This window comes from Ambystoma mexicanum, chromosome 5q (genome assembly GCF_040938575.1).
Source record: "Ambystoma mexicanum isolate Mex_15411 chromosome 5q, UKY_AmexF1_1, whole genome shotgun sequence".
NCBI classification, from domain to species: Eukaryota; Metazoa; Chordata; class Amphibia; order Caudata; family Ambystomatidae; genus Ambystoma; species Ambystoma mexicanum.
In genome coordinates, this window is record NC_090933.1 from 36,978,428 (window position 1) to 37,002,373 (window position 23,946).

The 23,946-nt window shown below is 45.7% G+C and overlaps 1 protein-coding gene across 2 annotated transcripts in view; it reads right to left on the bottom strand.

Moving 5' to 3' along the window:
* Positions 1-23,946, bottom strand: part of LOC138497172 (uncharacterized) — a 1,228,614-nt gene that overhangs the window by 753,217 nt on the left and 451,451 nt on the right. For both annotated transcript variants that reach the window (XM_069620463.1, XM_069620462.1), the window contains exon 10: positions 1,968-1,995. In XM_069620463.1, the coding sequence (XP_069476564.1) occupies positions 1,968-1,995 (28 nt within the window). The remainder of the gene's footprint in view (positions 1-1,967; positions 1,996-23,946) is intronic.

Below are 23,946 nucleotides of genomic sequence, written 5' to 3' on the forward strand. Positions count from 1 at the left end.
TTTGAAGTATTTATCAGGAACTAAAGCACAACTTCTGCATTCTATGCCCGCATTTTATAACAAGGGGCGGTCTGGTTATCCAATCAGGACAGCCAGCCCCCTCACTGGGATAGGTCACCATTGAGGCAAGGAGGAAGACAAAGGGCTGTGGAGTTTTGGATTCCTCCCTCGCTTCCTGCCTTCACAGACAGACTGGAGACTGGGCGAGGAGTCCAGGGGACTCCCGCCAAAGATAAAAATCTCAAAGGAATTTCAAGCTCTGGATGTCAGGGGAAGGAACAAGGAATGACAAGAAACACTAAAATGGCATAAAAAGAAGACGGGGCCATTTTGGTAAAATGAGCACCCTTAAGGGCCTTTAATGCAGCTGTGAAAACAGCCCGTAGTTGAGGTGCACCAAATACAAGGTATCACTGCCAGGAGCCATTGAAGGTAAGCTTGTCCCTGTAACAATTGTTACAGTTTTAGTGTGAAAGGGGATATGATGAGATAGTTTATTTATAAAGCGCTTATACACAATGTGTTTCAAAGCTCTTCAAGGCAAGGGAGGGAACAAGGGAAAATACAATGGCATTCTTACAGGCCATGAACAGTAAGGATGTGAAATTAATTATCGTACTCGGCTTGATGACATTTCAGATAGTGCAAGAGCTAAGACAGATAAGGAAGGGAGGGGGAGAGTGGGAAGGAAATGGAAACAGACAGGTGACTACCGTACTAGGCCTGACGAAATTTCTGGTAGAGCCGGAGAAAAACAAAAATGTGAGGGAGAGGGGTGCAGAAACAGAGGAGGAACAAAACAAGCGACTATTGCACTAGGGCTGACGACATTTCAGATGGTGCTGGAGGGTTTGGGGAGGAACAAGTAAGGGGGAGGCAGAGGGGACAGGCGAGGTTGCCATCATACTAGTTCCAGGGACAATTCTGATAGATTAATTGCATAGAAGAAAGTAATGGGAGGAGATAGGAAAAAGGGCGAGGAGGAGAGAAAAGAGTAAGCGGACAAAAATAGTGGGGAAGCAAGACGGGAGAGCGAATACAATTGGAGAAGTCAGTAGTAACACATAATGTTGCAAGCCAGGATACAAGATGGAGACGGGAACAGCATGATTCAGGGCCACCATGTGTACGAGATGCAAAGAAAGTCCAGCATGAGAGTTGAGAAAGGGTGACGCACCATGAATCAATGAAGTCCATAAAAGTAAAATCCAGCATTGGCCACAAGACTGATGGTGAAACCAGAATGTATCAGGACAGAGGATACATTGTTTCTCCCTAGTACTCCACATAAGGTGGGGTGTGCTGGTTTCACCTAACAAAATGTAAAAGGGATCCAAAGATCCTTTCTACCCTTGGGAACTGTTGTTCTCACAAAGGTTAGCAAACGAAAGTAAAAAGGGGAGCACCTAGGGCAACCCAGCAACAACAGGCACTTATTGCCAAAAAGTTATTAAAGAGGATAACTTTAAAATGACACTATGGAGAGTCAACAAATTATACCCATAAAAAGAGTTAAAGATTCTCTGAGTGTGGAAACAGGTTGCCACTCATAGGTACAAGAAAATTATCCACCACTAAAATCACAAAGATCTGAGGTTGACACAGGTCAGGAAGATTTATCATTACTACGAAAATCTTACCTAACAAAGCATAAGTCAAGTGTGGGCTTCTGCAACCTTGAAAATCTACCCGCAGAAAATTACCTTTAAGCTCAAACATCAGCTTTTATCAGCTCTTTAAGGAGCAAGGACATTTTTATTTTCTGGAAGGAAGTGGACACACAGAGGCAGGGGTTATCTAACGAGGGCAACACATAACATTTATCAAAACTGGAGTTTAGGCATGTCTTCCCTGAAAAGGGAACAGTGCTGACTCCTGCATAGGTGTTCTAGGTGGATCCCTGGAAGCTCCTGTTGCAGAAGCATTTTTAAAAAACAGCCACAAACCATAATACAGAAATATCGTACCTCTGATAAGCATCCCTCCACGTCCCACCTGAAATACAAAAAAGGTATGAAAATAGGTGAACTAATTTAAGACATTATCCAATTTAAATAAGTGTTTTTCTGAGTTAAATGCGGTGCTTGCAATTAGCACAAGAGCAAAGACACAAAACAATCCACATCACACACAACGCCAAGCTCAGGATTTGGACAGCCTGGCGAGGAGGAAGTGGTTAAAATTACTAACAAAACATACTTCAAAAATCTAGATTCCATTTCAGTAAACAAATGCACACGTTTTCAGAACAAGGTGTCGCCTTTTTTATACTAGAATTCAAGTTGCTACATTTACATACGGTTAAGACAGTTTTTCTAAATTCCACCTATTCGGGACTTCATAAAAGTATCGCTTGGGCAATACAGAACGCCAACTCTTAGTATAAGCCTGTACGACTCAGGGTGAGAGTAGCAATGGCAGAACAGCCAGGATTATCTCAGCAGGGTGAGGGCTGTAGGAAGGTACAAAGAACTTGCATAATACATATGGTCCAAACAGTTATGCACATATATATGTAAACATAATGGTTTATTTTATATATACACAGGCAAAGAGAAAGCTTAGAAAGTTAAGTACTATCAAATATTAAACACTGTTTAAAAACCTATACAATACTTCTGGTAAGTAAACAGTATAAAAGAATAGCATTATGGAATTCAAGTAAAACCCACTTTGGAGTAAACTATGTCACTTTCGGTTTCAGGAATAATACAGTTACAATACCAACAATAGCAAGTAAGGGTTTATAGTGAAAATGCCAACTGCAAAAATGTCGAAAAAAAATCTGAATTTTTTTTTTTTTTAATGGGGGGATTCCCGCCAACCCCCTGTTTATTTTTACTAGCTAGACCCCAAAAAACATACAAATAAAAAAAAACATTTGAATTTTTTTTCGACTTTATTGTCCACATTTTTTAGCATTCAACTTTTTACAGTCGACATAATAACTGGACACCGCAAGCAAGTACTTTCCAACACTTTTAATATTTCCTCCACAGAGGCCTTATGCTTTAGCAGTCCTTCCCTAATGTAGACATGAACGTTCTCAGAGGCAGAAGGGCACTGGTGGTCCAGTGGCTAGCATTAGGCACATGATCAGGGCCAACTGTAGGAAAGGCAGAGTTTTAGAGGATATATTCTATAACAAGTACAGTACTTTATAGTTGGTAAAAGGGTCCAGGGACTTCATGGAAGGCTCCCTGAATGCGGATCAGCGTTATGCCTGGGCAAACACCCAAAAGTACAAATCACCACCTTAGCCACAAAGGCTAAGAACACTAGCAAACCACAAGGCAATGTACTAACAACGGGCATACAGTTCAGAAAATCCACTTTGGAAGGAAAAACAGTGCAGCCAAATCACACGTGGAGAACTTGCATTTGCTTAGGTTCACAGGTTTAAAATGACAAAACAGCTTGGAAAATGGGTTAAACAGACAAAATTTGGAAATCAGTTTTGATGCTAAGGTACAAAGACACCTCACTGGTAGGATGTGAAAGGGTAACTCTGAATGTTGGCAGTATGAACTTCTAAGCGGGAAAGGAAACTCTTTAAATGGAAATAATTTCACGGGACAACTCGGTTTGAAAAGGAAATGACAAGTTTTACTGAGACTATATTTAAGTGGCTATAAAAGAGGAACGCTGCCCATCAAAAGGGCTGAGCTGCAGTTTGAACCGCCTCACGCTGTGTGCCTCTTTATGGGGGAATTAATTAGCTGGAAAGAATGGTGCCAACACATGGAGATTACTGCAGATTTTCCTAAAAACAAGATACGAGGATCCAGACAGTTTTAAGGATTTTGCTTAGGGCAGTTATAGCATTTCTATCGGAATGGGCCTAATACAAGGTAACAAAGCAATGGATGCAGTTTGTGGTACTGGGGAAGGGAAATACAACAAGCACTTGAATGTGGTAGCTTGGACAGCAGACTGGGTTTCTGGACAGCGAAGCAAGATCTAGTCACTGCAAACAGCAGCAGGCTCTCATAGAAGGGGACAGCTGGGCCTAGTCTTGTCACTGGATAGCGAGGTGCATCAGCTGGGCTCTCCTTGAATTATTGGGATTTTTGTTGGATTTTTCTGGATCAGTGGTTCTACCTAGCACTGGCCTGGCAGTGGAATCTGGAATCTTACAGGGTGAATCTGGAATGTCTGGATCTCGATGTGCAGGACTCGGAAAAGTCAGAACACAATCCAGAGCTAGCTAGGTCGCCCCTTTATATAAAGAGCATGACATCAGAGGATTTTACTATCGGGCCGACCCAAGCTAGAAAAACCTCTTAAAATCGGATATGTCAGCTGTGGATGTTGCCTCCTCCCTGTAAGCAGATTGGACTGAATGAGGTGACATTTTTATGGTGGGTGTTTTATGAGTTACCTATGGTTCAACTTATTTTTGCCAAAATAAGTGATGGAGCAAAACACTTATTTTTATACCCATCACCCTTATAAAAATTAGATAACCAGATCATATATTTTACCAAGAATATACCATCCAAATCTCAAAACGGTGTGATGCTGTCGAGGCATCCTGGCAATCTTTCGCCATTTCCATGGAACAACTTTCACCTAAAATTCTACAATTGTATATATTTACACATTATAACATGGCATGTTTTCATTAATTTTCAAAGCTGTGCCATGTAAGCTTTCCGCAGGATTGCCATTTTCCTGGCGTTTGCATCTCCAACATGCTAGAAATACCTACGTCTTATTTTAATGGCGCAAACATGACATTTAAATGGTCGTAATTTCACATTAATATGTCTTGATTACTGAAATAAATAAACTGGATAGTCTCTGAAATCAACTGGGCTGGCTTTGTTTTCCAAAAATGGGCATTCCTTCCAACCCACAGCCAAATGTAAGGCTCTGGCTCAGTTTAGCCCAGTGTTGCCATGGATTTATCTTTGAAGTCCTTCAACTTGAGTGGAGGGGAGATGTCACCAGGAATTCACATCTATGTGCCCAGGCAGTCCATTGTCTCAGGCTTGGGCAGTGCCGCTTCGTCGGACGAGGGTGCTAGATTCTCCCCCTTGGCCCATTCATGGTTTCCAGGGGGCTGGTCCACTTGGGGGGAAGAGGATTCTGTTCCCAGGAAAGGCAGGGCCCTTTGAAGCCAGGGCCTGCCCAACCTGTTCTGCTAACCGCAAAGTACTTTGATTTATTTTTCTAACCTTAACCAGAAAAGCAAGTTTTTTAGAAATACATATGTATATTTTTAAAGCAAACCCCCCCCCCCCATCACATTTCTATGCAAGCACAAAGCCTTAGTTTAACATTTCACTTTTAAAAAGGCATTTTCTTGTTATGCAAAAGCACGTGGGTTAATTTTCCTTGGATGTCACTTTCACAAATGCGGCTTTTCCCTCATCTAGATGCTGAACATTTACAGCCCTAGTAAATTTCTAATACACATAAAGCTGTCCAACACAAGGGCTCTCCGAAACTGACATCAAGCAGAAGCAGAGAGAGAGCCTTTTCTGAAAAGTTTGAACGGTGTTAGATTGTTGCAAAAGTAAAACATTTGCTGTGCAGCTGTAGTGAATTTCTCTGATATTTTACAGATTTGATTTGACACGTCATGCCTTTCAGGGAGGACTGCCCTCTTTTACTGGTATGGCCTGAAGATAAATGGGTATGAATGTGTCTTACTGGAACCAACTGTCATGTTGAAAAATGGGAATGGCATCAGTGCAAAGCCACTTTCAAATGCAAAACTTCTTTGGTTGGAAGTTCTGGCAGCATAGCAGCGCTGCACTAGGCTGCATTTGAATAATTCTTTTTGATGCAAATGGAGAAAATGCCTGCCAGTAATTCTCTGGGTGTTCCAGGTTCCATCTTGCGCCATATGTTCCTGGTAAAGACAGTGCAGCCATTATTTTGGGGACTGTAAAATGCAATTTTGATGCAAGGTAATGGTGCTCAACAGAGCCAGCGCAGCCATACTGCTGAAATGCAGTTTAGTGATGTGGGGAGTTCTGCTGGGCTGATAAATGTACCCCATCGTATTACCTCAAGTCCCTCAGCAGTGAAGAGGATGATGCAGGCAGACACCCTCACAATCCAGCAGCTACTCAACCCGGTCAGTGGATTCTTGGTCTTCAGACAAAAAAAAGGACACATTGTTTTCACAGCAGCAGTCGAGTGGAAAGGCTATGAGAAATCTGAATGTCCTTCCACCTAGTCCCACGGGATCCTCTGTTCAGGCGGCCAGGTAAGGGCCATCACTTTTGGATCCTGAACTTGGGGGTGGACAAGCGAGGGTGGATCATCTGAGTAGAGGGTCACAGGGGATTGGGAGGAGAACACCCAAGGGCGAGACATGGTATTTCCCTTTTTCCCCATTATATGTCAAAATCCTTTACCTTAGCTTATTTCCAAACCCATTCCATCTCCCCCTCCCGATTTTCAACCAATATTGGGACGAAGAAGAGGCAACTGGGAATATGATATAAGTCATTTATAATGTGCCAGTACACGTGTGTTTCGAGGCGCGGGAAGACTAAGGGAGGACAAGACAAACAATCTTACTAGGCCTTGTGTTATTCATATCGTACAAGTGCGTGAACGTGAAGTGTAAGGGGAAAGGCAGGGGGGTTCAAGCGCGAGGGGAGGGGAAACAGGGCAGCCATGCGCTGAGTAACTGCAGCCAGGGCAGCACGGCCCTGGGTAATGCAAGGAGAACAAGGGACTGTAGTGTTACAGACCCTAAGTGAGAGTAGTGAAGATTTCCCATATGAATAACATGGAGAGTAAGGGAAATCGGCAGTAGAAAGAACTTAAGTTTTCCCATTGGCAGAATCAGGCACTTACTAATTATCACTCACACCTGACTCCTTTGACTGGTTTTCACAATTATAAAAAGGTGTGGTTCAACACAGGTGAGGGAGCTGGGGGATGTTGCAGCAGGATCTATGGGCCAGAGGAGAATAGCGTGGTGCCGAGATGCTGGGCCCAGTGTTGGTAAGGGGCTGCAGCGTGACTAGGGGGCCGTGTCGCCAGGGAGCCAGAGCGAAGCACCATGCAGGCTGCTATTGGCAGTGGAAATATTGATTGTTCCCTTGGCACCTGTGCCGGCCCCAAGAGTGTCTGAGGGGCAGGTGGTGAAACCCTGACCTCAGGCCCGCACAACTAGAAGGGAACGCTTGTCAACATGCTGCTGCCCAAGTGGGTCTTATGAAAGTAAGAAAGAGCGAGAGAGACTCTGGAGCATGCGGCTGACCGGAGCATGCGAAAGGAATGCAGAAAGTGGCATGGAGCGGAGAAAAGAAAGGAACCAGTAAAGCAATATAGAATGAAAGAATAGTGACATGAGCAAGAGCAAGAGAAAGCAAGAAGAGCAGAGCACGTAAGCAGCGCAAAGTGAAAGAACTGTAATAAAAAGGGCATGAGTGACCGGAAATGACAGCAGGGTATAAGTGAACCAGGCAGAGTGGAAAGCGTCCAACTGTGCACAGGAAACTTGGAAAAAGAGTCAGTGGGCACGGAAAGGTAAAGAAGGTGCAAGTGTGCAGGGACGAAGTTAAAAGGTGCCAGTGAGCACAAGATAGAAGTCAAGAAAACAGAGGGGAATAAGAAGGGGGTGCAGAAAGCCACTGAAGGTAAAAGGATAAGAGCAGGAAATTAATGAGGGGTTAAAGCTCAATGTGGTCACGCTTAGGAAGAGAATAGAACCTGGCTTTTTCAAAAGCCTCTGATGCTATTCCTTGAAAGAATTTTATATGAAAGAAAGGTACAACCTGACAAACTGAACTCAAGAGAGGCCTCAGCTTGGGCAAGGGAACTCTAAGAGGCCCAACAAAGTGAAATCTTAATTATTTTGTGTTAATGAAGGAATCGAATATTGAGGAAGGGAACCCCAAGGTTTTAAAGACATTGACATTGTTTCAACCATGCAGAAGGTCCTATGAACAGTCCCTTTTCTTGATTGAACTCATTCTTGTGAAGCTGTCCAAACTACACCAAGAGAGAAGACCACCTGAAAACAATCCTAATTTTCCTATTTGAGAACCACCACTTTTTACTTTTAACATACTTCCCAACACATTTTTTTTATGAAAGCGGGCAAGTATACGTTTAGGCAGATTTTTATTTTAGACTCAGACATTGACGGCCCATAGAAACATCAGTTAAGGGAACCATCTCTTTAGTGTTCGGGCCAGTTAGGCAATGCATCAACGCAGGACCTTTAGTAATAAAGGTTTTCATAACAAATATCTTTGAGTCGGTGTGTCTCTTGATACCATGCCTGTCTCATATCTCGCAGCAAAGGCTTAATCGTTGCTTCTCGTGGCTGAGTGGTTTTGGCATCCTTTTCAACAGACCATATTTGTTTATTTTATTTATAAAGGGAGCCTGACCCAGGGGTATCTGGGCACTTAAGGTGACGATCATGGTTGCAGGGTGCAGTTACATATACAGATTACAGATAGGAAGTACAAGTAATATACAGTTTATACATACATATTGCGGGTGACAGAATCAACTTAACAGGAGGATAGTAGTACAACAAGTGTCAGGTGTATAGCCAAGTGTTGGGTGTGATGTCCTTTGTTCAGTAACCATGTGATGATGTGACTTCTGAATTTTTCGAACGTTGGTCTAGTTTTAATGTCCTGCGGAAGTGTGTTCCATAGATGGGCAGCTAGAACCGGGAAACTGGTTCCGCCAGCTCTTTTTAGATTGTACCTGGGCATCACCAGACAGAAAGTGTTAGTAGATTTTTTGATTCTGGTTGACTTATTCAAAGTGAATTTTGTCTGTGAGATAAGGTGGGGTTTGGTGGTTCAGAGCTTTGTAGGTGAGGCAGAAGGTTTTTAGGTCGATTTTTTCTTGAATGGAGAGCCATTTGCAAAGCTTTCTAGTTGCTGAGATATGTTCTCTTCTCAGTATATTTAATGCAGCTCTAAGCGCATTATTTTGCATTACTTGTAGTTTGTGAATTATGCATTTATTAGCTCCCAAGCATAGGCTATTGCAGAAGTCCAGTTTGGATTGAATAAGTGCTCTGGTCAGTATGAGGCAACTATTGGAGGACAGTAGAGGTCTGCAAGCACTGATCAGCTTGCCAGTATAGGCAGTGGCAGACGCAGTTATGTTAACCTGTTTGATAAGATTGGTGTTGGCATCAAGGTAGAAACCAAGAGATTTTACATTTTTGGCCATGGGAATGTTATTACCATCAATGAGGATGCTACTGTAGTTGGGACTCAACTTCGACAGGTTATTGGGTGAACCCACTAGGAGGAGCTCAGTCTTATGATTCAGGCAGAGGCCATGTATGGCCATCCATGCTTTAATGATGGTGTATACTTCGGTAATTTGACAAACATCTATGTCATAAGTGCCTGATAATGTGAGGAGGATCTGGGTGTCGTCTGCATATTTTGTGTAGGTGACACCCAGACGGTCCAGTTTATCAAACAGGGGCTTTGTGAAGATATATGCATGAGCCTTGTGGGACAACGCAAGTGATAGGGAGCGGGTCGGCAGCCTCTGTGGGTGAGAATACACACATTGTTCTGTTAGTGAGGAATGATTGAATCCATGTGAAAGCAGAGTTGGAGAAGTGTGCTGCCGATGATAGGTGGTCGCATAGGATTTTATAGTCAACCAGATCAGAGGCTGCCGATAAGTCTAAGAGAAGTAAGATGGCAACTCTGCCTTTGTCTTATTTCGTCGATCTGGCTATTAAGGTCAACAAGGGCAGTTTCCATTCCATGTTGGGACCTAAAGCCAGATTGACTAGTTCCTAGTAGTTGGCGAGTCTCCAAATAGTTTTGAATTTGCAAGTATGCAACTCAATCTAAGATTTTCAGTAAAAAAGGGACTGTAGTAATTGGTCTATAATTAGTGGGAATAGACGGATCTAAGGTTTGTTTCTTGACGATTGTTTCAGATTGCCTGGGACTAAGTTACTAGCGAAAGAAGAGTTTATTAGTTTAGTAATAAAAAGGAGATCAATATCTAGATGCATCTTTTATGATCTGATCTGGGCAACTGTCCCCTTTACAATTTGAAGGTTTCAGAGATGCTGTAATTTTTTGTACCTCAGGTATGCTTACATTATTGAATTTGAATCCTGAGTTAATGTGTACTTTGATGGCAGGATAGGGATGGAGGGATTGCCGGAGGTAAGTTGGGTCCGTTTGTCAGCTATTTTAGTCTGCAGCCCTGTGATTCTGTTGGAGAGCATTTTGAATGCTAGTGCACCAAGGTTTATCATTGGTACAGGTATTGAGAGGTGGGTTAGGGTTTTCTAATTCCTTTAAAATGTTAAATAGTTCTTTGGTGCTGGAGCCTACCTGGTTTATTCAGAGGTTGAAAGTTTCTTTTTTGGTGTGGATTATCTCGCTTTTATAAGTGACTGTGATGTTGGTTAGGTTAACAATTTTCTGTAGAGGGGATCAATTTCCAAAGTGTCTCAAGTTTTCTTTTTTCTGAGCGTAGTAATTTGATTTCAGGAGTGAACCATGAATTCAGATGTGCTGTAGGTTTACCTTTACGCAGTAAGAGGGAAATGGTATCTATGGCTTTGGTCATGGAGTCGTCGTAGGTGTCAAGCAATAGATTGAGGTCATTAGTGGCAGGTAGAGCATTGGGTATTGGGACTACCAGAGGTATTATAGGCTCAGCAGCTGAGTTAGTTTGTTCCTGGTCGGACAAGGTGGCACGATGGTGGCCTTTTTAGGCTCTGGGTTGTTGACATTGATTTCTAGGGACAAGAGATAGTGATCCGGTAACACGAGTGGTGAGGATTCCTTTAAGGTAATATTACAATTGAGGTCCGCTACCCAATCAAGTATCCTACCTTTCTCATGGGTGGGTAGGGTGCTTATTTGTATGAATCTTTATTCTGATAATGCGTTGGCTAAGGAGGTGGCAGGAAGGTTGTTTGCGTTGTTCTAGCCAAGGTTGAAGTCACCTAGGATAATGTTTTGTGCCGTGGGTTTAGTTTTCTCAGCTACTAATGATGTAATGTCTTCTTCGAAGGATGCGGGCGGACCTGGAGGCCTATATATGAGGTGGATAGTGATGGTGTTTTTCGGGGAGGTTTGGTACTTGACTGAAAGGAGTTCACAAGAGGTCAACCTAGAGGAGGTGTCTAATCTCATGTCAAGTGTGGATTTGAAGATGGCTATTCCGCCCCCTCAGGCTTTGGGTCTGTCAATTCTGAGGATGGAATAGTTGTCAGGGACCGCTAAGGTTAGAGATGGTCCAGCTGCAGCATATAATCATGTTTCTGTCACAGCAAGAAAGTCAAAGTAGTTGGTCAAAATGAGATCAGCCATCTCAGTTGCGTGGGCAACAAGGGACATAACGTTCAGTAGTGCTCCTTTTATAGGGCGATTTTGATTAGCCTTCTTGAGGTGTCAATTGGCTTCTTTGTCAAATTGTTGTGGGAGTTAAGTGTGTGTTTAGGATTATTGGAGATTGTATGCAATTCGCATGTGGTCTTAGTGCTAGGTTTGGCAAGTGAGTTGCTGTTTCTGAAAAGTCTAGTACCTATTCTATTATTCCGTTCTGTTATGTCAGGGTTGGTAGGAGGTATATCTACTTGCAGGTTAATTGCAGTGGGTGCGAGTATAGGTGTGTGATGTTTACGGTTGGGTGTAGTTTCAATAGCATGACATATTGTGCGAGATCTAAGGCGGTAACACCTAGTCATACCTAGCATGGGATAAGAGAGGCTGTTTCCCAGTTTAGAATGGAGTTGGATATTCTCCGTTATGTGTGGCAAAGTGCATGTTTTATATGTGCAGTCACTAGGACTGGTGATGTGAGAAGTTTTAGTTACTTACCGGCAACTGTATGTCTCCAGCATTGGTATCTTTCATAGATTCAGATGCTTGAATATTCCCCATCGATAAAATAATATATATTTTTTTTAATATACACACATTGCTACATAGCCATGCATGCACCTAGCCCATTTTGGCCTATGAGCCATTCTATTGTTTAGTCCCTCCACCTCATTTTGGTCCTTTATAGCCCCAACCAATGAGGTGGTAGGGCTTAAGCTCCGCCCCCGGCAGCCATTTTCAGATTTTGAACCATAGAGACTACAGTACGATGGATGCGGAGCATAGGAGCAGCCTCTCAGGGGAGGCGGGCGGGGGCATGTGAATCTATGAAAGATACCAATGCTGGAGAAATACAGCTACAGATAAGTAATTAAAACTTCTCCACCATTGGATCTTTCATAGATTGATGCTTGAATAGAATACCAAGCAGTTAAAACATGCCACCATCATATAAATCTATGCATAAATACAGAAAAATATTTCTGTTCAAACCTTTACCATGCAGCAACACAACGGTTACATACTCCGGGAAAGGTGGGAAAAAAGGAGGCTGGTCCTACCTTATGCAAAGAGATGGCGGAGCACTGCCTATCCAACTGCAGTTTCTTTGTTGGTATCTTCAGCCAGGCAGTAGTGTTTAGCAAATGTGTGTAGAGTGCTCCACGTGGGGGCTCTGCATATGTCCTTCAAGGCCACCCCTGCGTGGAATGCAATTGAAACCGCCCTTACTCTGGTGGAGTGCTCTGACGGCGGTCTAGATAGAGGGCCGCCTTTTATCTGATGGCAGTGGGTGATGCAGGACGAAACCCAGCGTGCCAGACTTTTAGAGATATGCTGTCCCTTGGTACGGCCAGAGAAAGCAATGAATAGTCGGTTTGAGGAGCGGAACTCCTTAGTTCTCTGCAAGTAAAACTTCAGAACTCTCGCAACGTCCAGAGAGTGTAATGCTCTTTCTGCTTCAGAAGTGTAATTCCGGAAAAAGGTTGGCAAAACAATGCGCTCAGTGAGTGTCATTTCCGACAGTACCTTTGGAAGGAACTTAGGATGTGGCCTTAAGATGACACAGTCCTTCTGGAACAAAGTAAACAGAGGTTCAGACGACAAAGCTTGCAATTTACTGTTCCTTCTGGCTGATGTGATGGCTATCAAAAAGGATGTTTTCCAAGACAAGAACTTTACGTCGCATCTGTGTATGGGTTCGAAGGGAGGTTCCATGAGGGCTGTCAAGACGGTATTCAGGCTCCAGTTCGGAACCGACATGGGTGTAGGAGGATAAGTACGCATCAGCCCTTTCAGAAAGAAACCACAGGCAAAGAGAGCAAGGATTGCATCTCCGGAGTCATCATGTACGCCGCTGTGACTGAGAGATGGACCTTGATGGAGGACAATGAAACCCCTGTCTTAGCTAGGCACAATAAGTAGAGTAGAACTTGGTCAACCAAAACAGTGAGCGGATCGAGAGCAGCTCTCTCCCACCACTTGGAAAAACAAGTCCTTTTCCTGGTGTAGGTGACTCGTGTCAACGGGGCTCTCGTGGCCCTGATGATATCCAACATTCTGATGGTAGCTTAAGATTCATCAGTTTACGCTGCTCAGGAACCATGCCTTGAGAGATGGGCTCCTCGGGTCGTGGTGGAGGACCTTGCGGTTCTGTTGCGTCAACAGATATTTATGCGCCTTGAGCCAAATCGGGGGCCGCTGGGAGGATGCTTCAGAGTCGAGTACCAGACTTGCCGCGCCCAATCCAGCGCAATTAGGATCATTGAACAATTATGTTCCTTCAGTCTGCGCAGTACCCTCGCAATTAGGGGGATGGAGGGGAAAAGGCATAGAGGAACCTTCTTGTCCAAGCCACTGAGAACATGTCTCCCAGTGATTGATACTCCGGGTACCTCGAGGCAAACCTTTGGCAATTCTTGTTGTCCTTGGTGGCAAAGAGGTCGATCTGCGAATTACCCCATAATGCAAAAATCTGCTGGATTTCCTTTTCATCCAGCTCCCACTCGTGCGATGACGTGTATTCCCTGCTTAGCTTGTCCACTAGGCCATTGTCGACGCCCGGAAGATGTTCTGCTTTGATCTGCGCCCCGTGGTGCAAGGCGCATGCCCATAGCCTTTGGGGTTCTTCTGGCAGGATCGCTGACCTCGTGCCTCCCTGCTGGTTTGTGTAGTGCATGGAGGTCGTGTTGTCCGTCTGGACTGTGAGTACCTGTCCAGCTACCACCGGCACGAAAGCCTTCAGCGCCTGCCTTATGGCCCTGAGCTCCAACACATTAATGTGGAGTTGGGACTCTCGCACCGACCAAGTGCCCTTGGTTTGGAGGTCCGCAAGGTGAGCGCCCCAGCCCGATGATGCGTCCGTCCTCAGCAGAAGGGTCGAGGTCGGTGTTTGAAACGGCATTCCTTGTTGAAGATTAAACGGAACATTCCACCATCAAAGAGCCTGGTGTAACGTCGATGGAATCTGGACGACATCCTCCCAACATCCAAGAGCTTGTTTCCATTGGTGGTCCAGGGCCTCCTCAACTGGTCTCATGCGAGGCCTGCAATTTGGTATGAGGAATATGCATGAGGACATCATGCCCAGAAGGGATTAGTAAGAACGTACTGATGTTGTCCGTTTCTCCAGGAAGCACAGGGATGAGCGTAGAATCACTGCTACCCTTTCTGCCGATGGTCTCACCCTGGGAATGCTGGTATCCCAGAAAAACAACTGTCCTGCTGGGAACGGGCAGGACCTCTTGTTGTTTATGGAGAAAACAAACCCTTTTGGGAGGTTGATCGTCCTTTAAACTGCGAAGCGAGCCCTTGTGGCGGAACATGCTTTTATCAGCCAGTCGTCCAAGATGGGAAGACTTCCGTTCCTGTCCTCGTGAGCTTTGCAGCTGCTGGTGCCAAGCATTTTGTGAAAACTCTCTGCGCTGATTTTAGCCCAAACGGGAGCACCCAGAACTGAAAATGAAGCTCTCCCACCGTGAAACTGAGGAACTGTCTGTGAGCTGGATGGATCGGTATATGGAAGTAAGCGTCCTCCAAGTCTAAAGTTGCCAGGAAGTCGTTCTTGTTTAACCAAGGAAGCACTCCTTGCAATGCTACCATCTTGAATGTTATGCGTTTGATATATTTGTTGAGCGCCCTTAGGTCCAAGATGGGTCTCCATTGACTTTTTTCTTTTCTGATGAGGAAGAAGCAGAAGTAGAAACCCTTTCCCCTCTGGGGGTACGGCACCGGCTCTACCACTGCTTTCTGGAGCAATTTTTGAACTTCAGACATGACCTGTTTTAACATGTGCCCCCTGCGCAAAGGTGGAGGCAGGGAAGGAGGTTGGTCTAGAAATTCTAAGGTGTGACCCTCTCTGATCACCTGCCACACCCATTTGTCCAATGTAATTGACTGCCAGTGTTGGAAGAACTGGCTTACCCTTCCCCCAACCAGGGTGTGACGTTAAGGGGACAGAATCGGATAGTCAGTTTTGTTTGCCTTATGACTTCCCCTGGGCGGAGCCACGCCTGCCTCTATGGGAGTATCTGTTGGAGGATTGATACTTTTTCTCTTGGTACGTGCTACCTTGCGCCTTCTGATCATAAGAGGAGCTGCCGCACCCTCTGTATTTAGAAGAGGAGGCCACTAATGGGGCGCAAAGACAGACAGTCCTTGTCCTTTAAAGAACTGATGGCTCGGGCTGTGTCCGTGTCTGATTTGATTCCCTTCAGGTGGTCGTCTATTTTCTTCGCTAAGAGCTCTTGTCCATCAATGGGCATGTCCAATATCTGCGCTTGGACTTCAGGCCTGAAATTAGTAGCCTTCATCCAGGCCTGCCTTCGGAGTACTGTGCAATGGGTCATCTGTCTGAAGCCTGATTCAGCCACATCAACCGCTGCGATCAATCATATGATCAGAGGTTGCTTCACCATCGGTGATTATTGATCTAGCCTCTTCCTGAAGCTCTGGTGGTAACTGCTTAGACAATTTGGACATACGTAGCCAAAGCTTGCGATCATATCTCGCAGTCATGACCTCTCAAGCTAAGTGGCGCAGACTCGGGCGCTTTATATTTCTTCTCTGGTCTGGACACCAGAGTCAGGGTAGACGAGGGCGTAGATAAGATCTTGGATCCGGACTCCCAGATGGAGTCGAGGTGAGGAATGCTGGTAATCGTCCTCCTGCATTTGCCCTTGTGCTCATAAAGCACTGATTTCTTTTTCTCTGAAGTAACCTGAATTTTTAACAATTCTGCAGTCTTGCCTATTATGGTTGGAAAGAAACCAGATCATGCGGAGGTGAAGCATCTCCTGGGGAATCTCTCATCCTGGGCTTCTCGACGATGTACTTGTCCCACTCACTGGCTGCGTCATGCTCCTGTGTAATTTTGTCTTCTGGATCAGAGACTTCTCTAAAAGAATCCTCCTGCCAATCCGCGAATGAAACCGAGGACGGCACCATTGTGGGATCCCTATCTGGAGATAGAGGTCTTTGCAATGATGGGATCCTTGTCGGTGAAGCACTGAGTCCTGCTCCTAGACCTTCGAGGGGGCTCAGATGATCGTGCCCTCTTCTGAGGTCTACTCCTATGAGGTGAACTTCTTGGTGTGCCTGGAGTTGGAGACGTGCCTCTCCGACAGATTTCCAGATCAGACAGCCTGCTCTGCTCCCTTTGATGCCTGTAGAACTCATCCATGATCCTCTGTACGGACAACATCAGTATCGGGTCATGAGGATAGTCGGCCTCTTCCGTAGAGAGCTGCAAAGGGGGACTGTGCTGCTTAGGGGAAGGACCAGGTCGTTCTTCCACCACTTCTGCTTCTGAAAATTCCTCCTGGAGAATTAAATCAGGGAGCTGTGCCATGAGCCCCAAAGGAGAAATTTGCGCTACCATTGGTACAGCAGCTTCAGCAGCCTCAAGGAAACTGTCCTCAATGACAGGTGGCACCCTGGCGTGAGTGGAAGCACCTCAGGCTCCAATTCCTCTGTGCTCGATGGTACTTTCGTCGACGAGCGTCCCGCCGACGATAGTTCCGTCGACGAACGCAGCTTGGATGGTTTCTCCCCCATCGCTGAGTGTTCCGTCGACAAATGTGTTTTGGATGGTCACTCCCCCGTGGACAAGCGTTTCGTGGAGTGCTTCGTGGACGAATGGTGTGCTTCCTTCGCCGACGACTGTTTCGTGGACGATAAATCCAATGACGAGGATCTTGCCGTAGACATTTTGTGTAATCATCGATGAGGGTTTCGTCGACAGTGTGGCCGACGACGGGGCTTTATCTTTCACATCACTTGTGGACGGTTTCCCCATTGACGAATGTCCCCCGCCCCCCTGCTTTTTGCAAACATCTTCCTTAGCTTCGGAGGTAGATTTGGCTGAAACAATGTGAGTTTCTGGCTTGAGGAGTCCAGTGGAGGTAGAAAGGGTATTAACTCCAGCTTCCTCTTACTTTTGGCAATGCGAGAGGAACTCCTTTCCACTGAAGAGCACCTTCTCTTCAAAGTTTGCCTCTCAGATGGAATGCTGGAGGGGACAGGAGCTGTTCCGACAGACTCTTCATCCGAAGATTGATCTCTGCCTTCCAGATGTAAAAGAAGTCTTCTGTGCCTGTCCTGAAGAGTCTTGTTGGAAAAAATCTTGCAAATATCGCATTTTTGAATGTCATGCGGATACAAGCAGTAAATGCAATGATCATGGGGGTCCTTTGTGCAGACCAACTTCTTCTTGCACCTTGTGCAGTCCCTGAACAGGTAAGGGAGGCTTCTCAACAGCCTGAGATGCAGCCATTCTGAAGAGAAGGTTTACCCAACAATTTTGGGTCAAAAACAAGAGATATTGGTCTCAAAAACCACCCGAGACCAAAGCCCCTAAACAGGGGAATGAAGTGGAACATATTAGAAAAATATATTCCACACAAAGTAGAAAAAGAGAGCTTGAGGATTCCCCATGTCTGTCAGACTGCGGTGAAAAATCTGAAGATGGCTCCCGGGGGCGCGGCTTAATCCCTGCCACCTCATTTGATGGAGCTATAAAAAGGCCCAAAATGGGGTGGAGGGACAACACAATAGAATTGCTCATAGGCCATAATGGGCTAGGTACATGCACGGTTATGTAGCAATGTGTGTATATTTTAAACAACAAAATAAAATAAAAAACAAAAAACAAAAAAAAAAAGAATTATTTTAACACCGAGGATTCCCAGTCTGACAACAGGGAATATTCAAAGCATCTGAATCTAAGAAAGATCCAATGCTGGAGAATGGTAGGTATCTAGCGAGAATGGCGGCAAGGAGGGCAGTAAAGGTGTAGGGCAAGTGATAGGGTGATGACGTGGGCAGGCAATTTTGGACACACCATTTTTATAGGCTATGTAATAGTTCCCAAGGCATGGAATGCTGTCTTGTATAATGCAAAAGGGGACATGATTAAGGAGAGCCAGATTGTCATAATGAGTGGATGTAGCAGCGCTGGTAGGTGCCTTGCATAATGCTCACAGATGTAATATCAACAGTGGTGCAGGAAGGACTTAAACATCAAAAGGCAGCAGGAGTAGGCTATTTCAATACAGCTGTATACACTAGTGCACCAATGCAGATAAACTAGTATCACTTTACCATGTAGACCATTTCTTAACTATAGAAGAGACTAGTTCACCATTGCAGATAGTCTGAAACCCACAGATAGGTGGGCTGTGTTAGTACAACAAAATAGACTAATTCAGCTCTGCAGTGAGGCTAGTTCAGCAGTGCTTGGTAGGTGCGATAAATAATACATGTGTTGCAAGTTCCATATTGCTGAGTAGCAAAATAGGCAAGTTAGGTTAGCTACTTATGTGATGAAGTAGAGTTGAGAATGAACTACTGGGTAGTGGTAGTATCGGAAGGCAGATTCACTAAACCCAGGTCATATAGCAATAGTGACAATTTACAGTGGTCGTAATGCTCAATAAATTGGACTAGGATCATTAATGTTGGATCAGTAATAGTGACAATCAGGTTCATCAATACAGTTCAGTACAATACAGTATGCCATGCAATTATAAGCACCACAATATAATGCAATGAAGGGTATGATGGTCAAAGTCATAGATAAAGTTTGGGTGCGAGCCAAGTTGGGTACGTAGACAGTGATAATCTAGATGTTGTGGCGGAAGAGGTAGGGTGATGGGAGTGTCGGGTGCAAGGACAGCAGGTCCTGGTTTTGGACACAGTGAGCCACGTGTATTTATCAAAGTGGCACTGTAGAATAAGTGTTCATGCAGGGATGAAACAGGCGCTTGTTTAGTAGCAGCAACCTTTGTGGCTGGTCTGAACAGGTGTCTAATGATAACGGGACAAAAATCAGTACCTGAGTTTCGTGTGCTTCCAGCAACAGTGGATCCAGAGAGAGGAGGGAAGAAGCAGGGCTTGAGAGAATCGGCATGGGCAGGCAGGACAGGATGTTGGCCTTCGCTCAGCGGCCTTATCGAAGGCAGGCCTGCTCACGCCTACCAGCGCATGATTGGCTGATAAATACTCAGCTGTAGCCAAATGGCGTCAGGCATCAGTGTAGGGGGGCCAGTGAGAGGCAAAACAAAGTTTATGAAGGACTGTTGTCGTTCAAACTATTCCCCTTGCTTTCTCAGTCCAGCAGTCTTGTGAGGGGACTTCAAGGAGTGGAATCTTGCCTCTGGAGGTCCAGAAGTCCACCAAAGTTCAGAGAGATGACTTCTCCTTAAGACAATGCACAGGTCCCTGGGTATTGGCGGGTTGCAGGCCAGGAAGGTCACAGCTTCTTGTGGGATGGCTTGAAATGCAGGTCTTCATAAGACTGATCGGTGCCACTAGTCCTAGGGACAGAGCCATCCTATGTTGCCTGGAAGAAAGGGTCAGCACAGCAGTGGTCATTCTGCAGGCATCTCCGGTCGATCGAAGTTGCTACATGCATCTCATTTTCTTCCTCCTCGTATTCAGCTCCAGTCGGTCACTTGTCTTCAGCCTCAGGATTCAAGCCATTTATACAGGAACTCATCCAATTAGCACTCATGCTACATTCAATCTTTGGGGCAGTGGCTGTTCTTTCAGGAAACCCAGCTTCCCAGTTGGAACTGGTTCCAGGTAGGCATGCCAGAAGAAAAAGGACTGCAGAGTTTCAGGCTTTTCCCTTGTTTCCTTTCTCCACAGACACTCTGGGGTCTCGGCAGGTTTCACCAAGATTTCCTACTGAAGACAAAATTCGAACCCAGACCTCCCCCACCCAGCACGGCAGAAGTACCACCAAGCAAGATCAAGCACACAAGAAATAGTGAATAAAGAATACAGTCACCATTTTGGGTCAGTGGTGACCCTTCTGTGCATTACCTCAGCGGTGAAGACAGCCTTCAGTAAAACTGCTAAACAGTCAGCAGAACATGTCCACTGACACCAGCCATTCAGGTATGCTCATCACTAATAAAGGTTACAGGAACATTGAGAAAGGGGGATAGAGTGTAACCCCTCAGCACTTCACTTAAGGGGTTGTGTGCTGATCTCGCAATATGTAATGTGGAAGGTATAAACATTATCCCTATACCTTTGGGAACCTTAATTTTCAAGGAAAATGGGGCTCCCTGCAACACAGCTGAGAAAGTGCTGAATCCTGCAAGTGAAACATAGATGCCCAAAAGTTGGAGGAACATGTGACTCCAAAAATATAGTATGGAGATGCACAAAAATTCCTCCCATAGAGTAAAAGAAAGGGCTAGTGGGTGGAAAAAGTTCACTCACCAAAGAACATAGAACATAAATCCACAAGTCCAACAAAAAGTGCTAGGGGTCTCACAGGCGAAGGAGATTTGGCATGACATGAAAAATCTTCCCTCACACATACCACCAGCCCAATTAAGTATTTTTAAAGAAAGATCCCAACAATCTACTTTGTACCAAAGTTATAACATTTATTTTTCAGCGCTGACAACTAGTTTCCATGGCCTCTCCAAGGTATGTCTTTATTCCAAATGTACCTATTTGATTACAATTTGAACACAAACACTATCCACATAGTATCACCTCCAAGTGGTATAAAAAGATTACAAATATTACCTTCCAGTAATAATCTTTCTGTTGCTTGCATCGGCTTGGATTCACATGCCTTGTGTAGGCCAACATCTAGTTGGTGCGTGTTAGGCAAGAATTGATATAGTAACCCTGTGGAAGACCACACAACCCTTGTCCTCTTGGTATTAGGTAACCCACCTATTTGTATAGGTCTGTACTACACAAGTTGGTAGTGTGACTGAGCAGCCAGAATTAGCTCAAGAGATTTCAATGTGAGCTGTATAGTTGTAGCAATGAAATCCACCAATAGAAGTATACAAAAAACACTTACACTCAAGTATTCTAGTTATAATGTATTATTTATTGGGGGCGCTGTTGAGCAGCCGACAAGATGGCCGCCTAGCTACGAAGCTCCGAGACCCACAGATCTACAACGGCGTAATCCGTACATCCCCAACCCAGATAACAGTACCGGCTAACTCCCCTAACTGCGGGGCACATACTGTGGAAAATCCGCAGCCTTGGACTTAGCTGCTACCGAGATACGACCGACTGAGCCGGCCGGCCCTGTGCGGCTGTTGGGCCTGACCCTGGACCTCGGGGAGCGGGGCACTGTGGCCTCTGTGTGCGCCGCCGCCGGGCTGGAGACCGCGCTCCCACACTGGGACGGCGACAGGTGCATCTTCTGGTCTGCTGCCGCGAGGCCGCTGATCACGGGCGAAGGTGGAGAGTGCCTGGGGAGTGGGTTGCGTGCGCCCAACCATCCGCTGCCTTGCCGGAGCTCATCGCTGAGGCGGCTGCAGCTCGCTCCCTGCTACCCCTCCACCTCAATAGTACCTGCTGTTCCCCCTCCGGGCGCGGCGGCGGTTTGCCGTACTCTGGGCCTGATCAATGCAGTGGCGGCTGCTCCCCAACGCCATCGGAGGCGGCGATTACCGCTACCGCATGAAAGTCTCCCCAGCCCTTCCTCACTCGCGGGCTGGGAGCACCATTTGAGCAATCGCGCAGCTGCTCCTCACAGCGGGCAATTCCTTCAATCCACCTACGGGACATATGCAATCAGGGAGCTGAAACAGCACTATAAACTACGAGGAGGGAGGACACCCTTCACAACTGGTAGCAAGAACGACACTACGTCCAAGAGGGGCCCACATTCGTTGAACGTATCCAAGCGAGCCTCAATATTTCTGGCTACTCTGGAGCCCATCGAACCTCTCTCCAGCTATCTCCGTCGACTGTTCCTGCGGCGGTCACGGTGATCCTGCTAACCCCACTTTACACGCCAAAACTACTGGTCAGCTGCCGCCCTCACTACTGAACTCCTGTACTGAGTTCACTACTAATCTGCCCATCTGAGACAGCAATGTCGAACAGAGCAAGAGGAGCGAACAAGGTAGGCGCCATGGACAAGTTCACCAAGGCAGCGCCTAGGCCAGACCAGGCTTCTTCCTTGGTGCAAAAAGACAGTGAGGCCCTGCTGGATCCACCTCCACCTGATTTAACTGCAATGATGGAGTCTATGGCCAAAAACTTTGCAGCCTTACTGGACGATATAAACGCTAACGTAGCCTCCCTCAGAGCCAAACTGGACCAACATGGTGCAAAAATCACAGAGGCAGAGCAAAGAATCGGAGCCAACGAGGATAATGTTCACACCTTACAGGGCACCGTCGCAGAGCTCGTCCGAGATATCAAACAAGTCAAAGCCAAGTGTGATGACCTCGAATCAAGGTCACAGAAATAATATACGCATAGTGGGGGTTCCCGAAACGGCTATAAACGGCCGCATGGAACAGGCGGTCAAACTCCTCCTCAAGGACTTACTTGGCAACCCAGAGCTATCGTCATTCTTCACCGTGGAAAGAGCACATCGCTCCCTGGCACCCCGACCCAAACCTGGAGACTTTCCCAGACCAATAATTGCGAAACTGCTGAGCTACAAAGACAGACCATTTACCCCGCTTAGCCAGAGAGAAAGGGTTACTAAGGCTGGACTCACAAACAATTACAATCTTCCCCGACTTCTCTGTGGGAGTGCAGATGGAACATCGTCAATTTGGAGGAGTCAAAAAGATGCTGAGAGAGAGGAAAATAGAGTATGCGATGCTCTTCCCGGCTCGCCTAAAGTTTACCCATCGCAACAAGATATACTTCTTTACTGTTCCAGACGAGGCAGTTAAATTCATCGAGGCGCAAATCCTGTTAGCTGACCAAATGGAGTAACCAATGAATGACAACTGACACCCAAGGCTGTATAACCTTACTATGGACTCTATCAGCTATGCCTCTTCCAACTGGTCTCGAACCTCGTCACCTCTGCATATTAGTTGGGGACCAGACCACTCCAACAATGGCTTGGATCTCATGACCTAAGTATTACTTGCCTTCCTTGTAACCCTATGTTTCATTGCCGTGTAAAATATTTATGTTGTATCATCATAACATGTGTTAACAAATGTGGGTCTTCGGCAGCGGTACCCCCCAATGCAGCTGCAATGCCTACTGAGGCGAAGTGTTTATGGTTGAGGCCCCATTGGGCTGTTAGTCAAGCGTTGCCAAATTGGGAACGGCACGCGGCTGGTTGTATTGGGCGGGGTGGTATTTTCACACTGCTAGTTTCTTTCGGGCGGTGAGGGTGGGGGGTGGGAAAGTTGTGGGAAGTTATAAGAAAATCGGCAGGAAAGTGAGGACTATGCTCGAAGTGAGGCGCAACAACGCCCCAGCGGCACTTGTTTTGGCAAACAGACACAGATTCTTAATCTCTCACAATTGGGATGTCCCATAAAATGTCAACAAGACTATTAAAATGTTAACATGGAATATCCGGGGTCTGACAAATTTCACAAAGTCCCGTAGGATCACAGCATATGCACAAAGACACGGATTAAGGTACTCCTGCTGCAGGAGAGACACGCTCAGAAACTCCTAGCATCCAATCTTGCACTATCCTGGGGCCCCAATAGATTTTATACCCAATTCTCCACTCAATCCAGGAGTCCTAACACTCATTCATAAATCGGTGAAGTTTAAACTCCATGCATCCCTCATTGACACGGAGGGTAGGTATGTGATCCTTCTTTGCACCCTAGCTAACAATGAATGCCTACTCATGAATTCATATGCCCCCAACACAGACTCC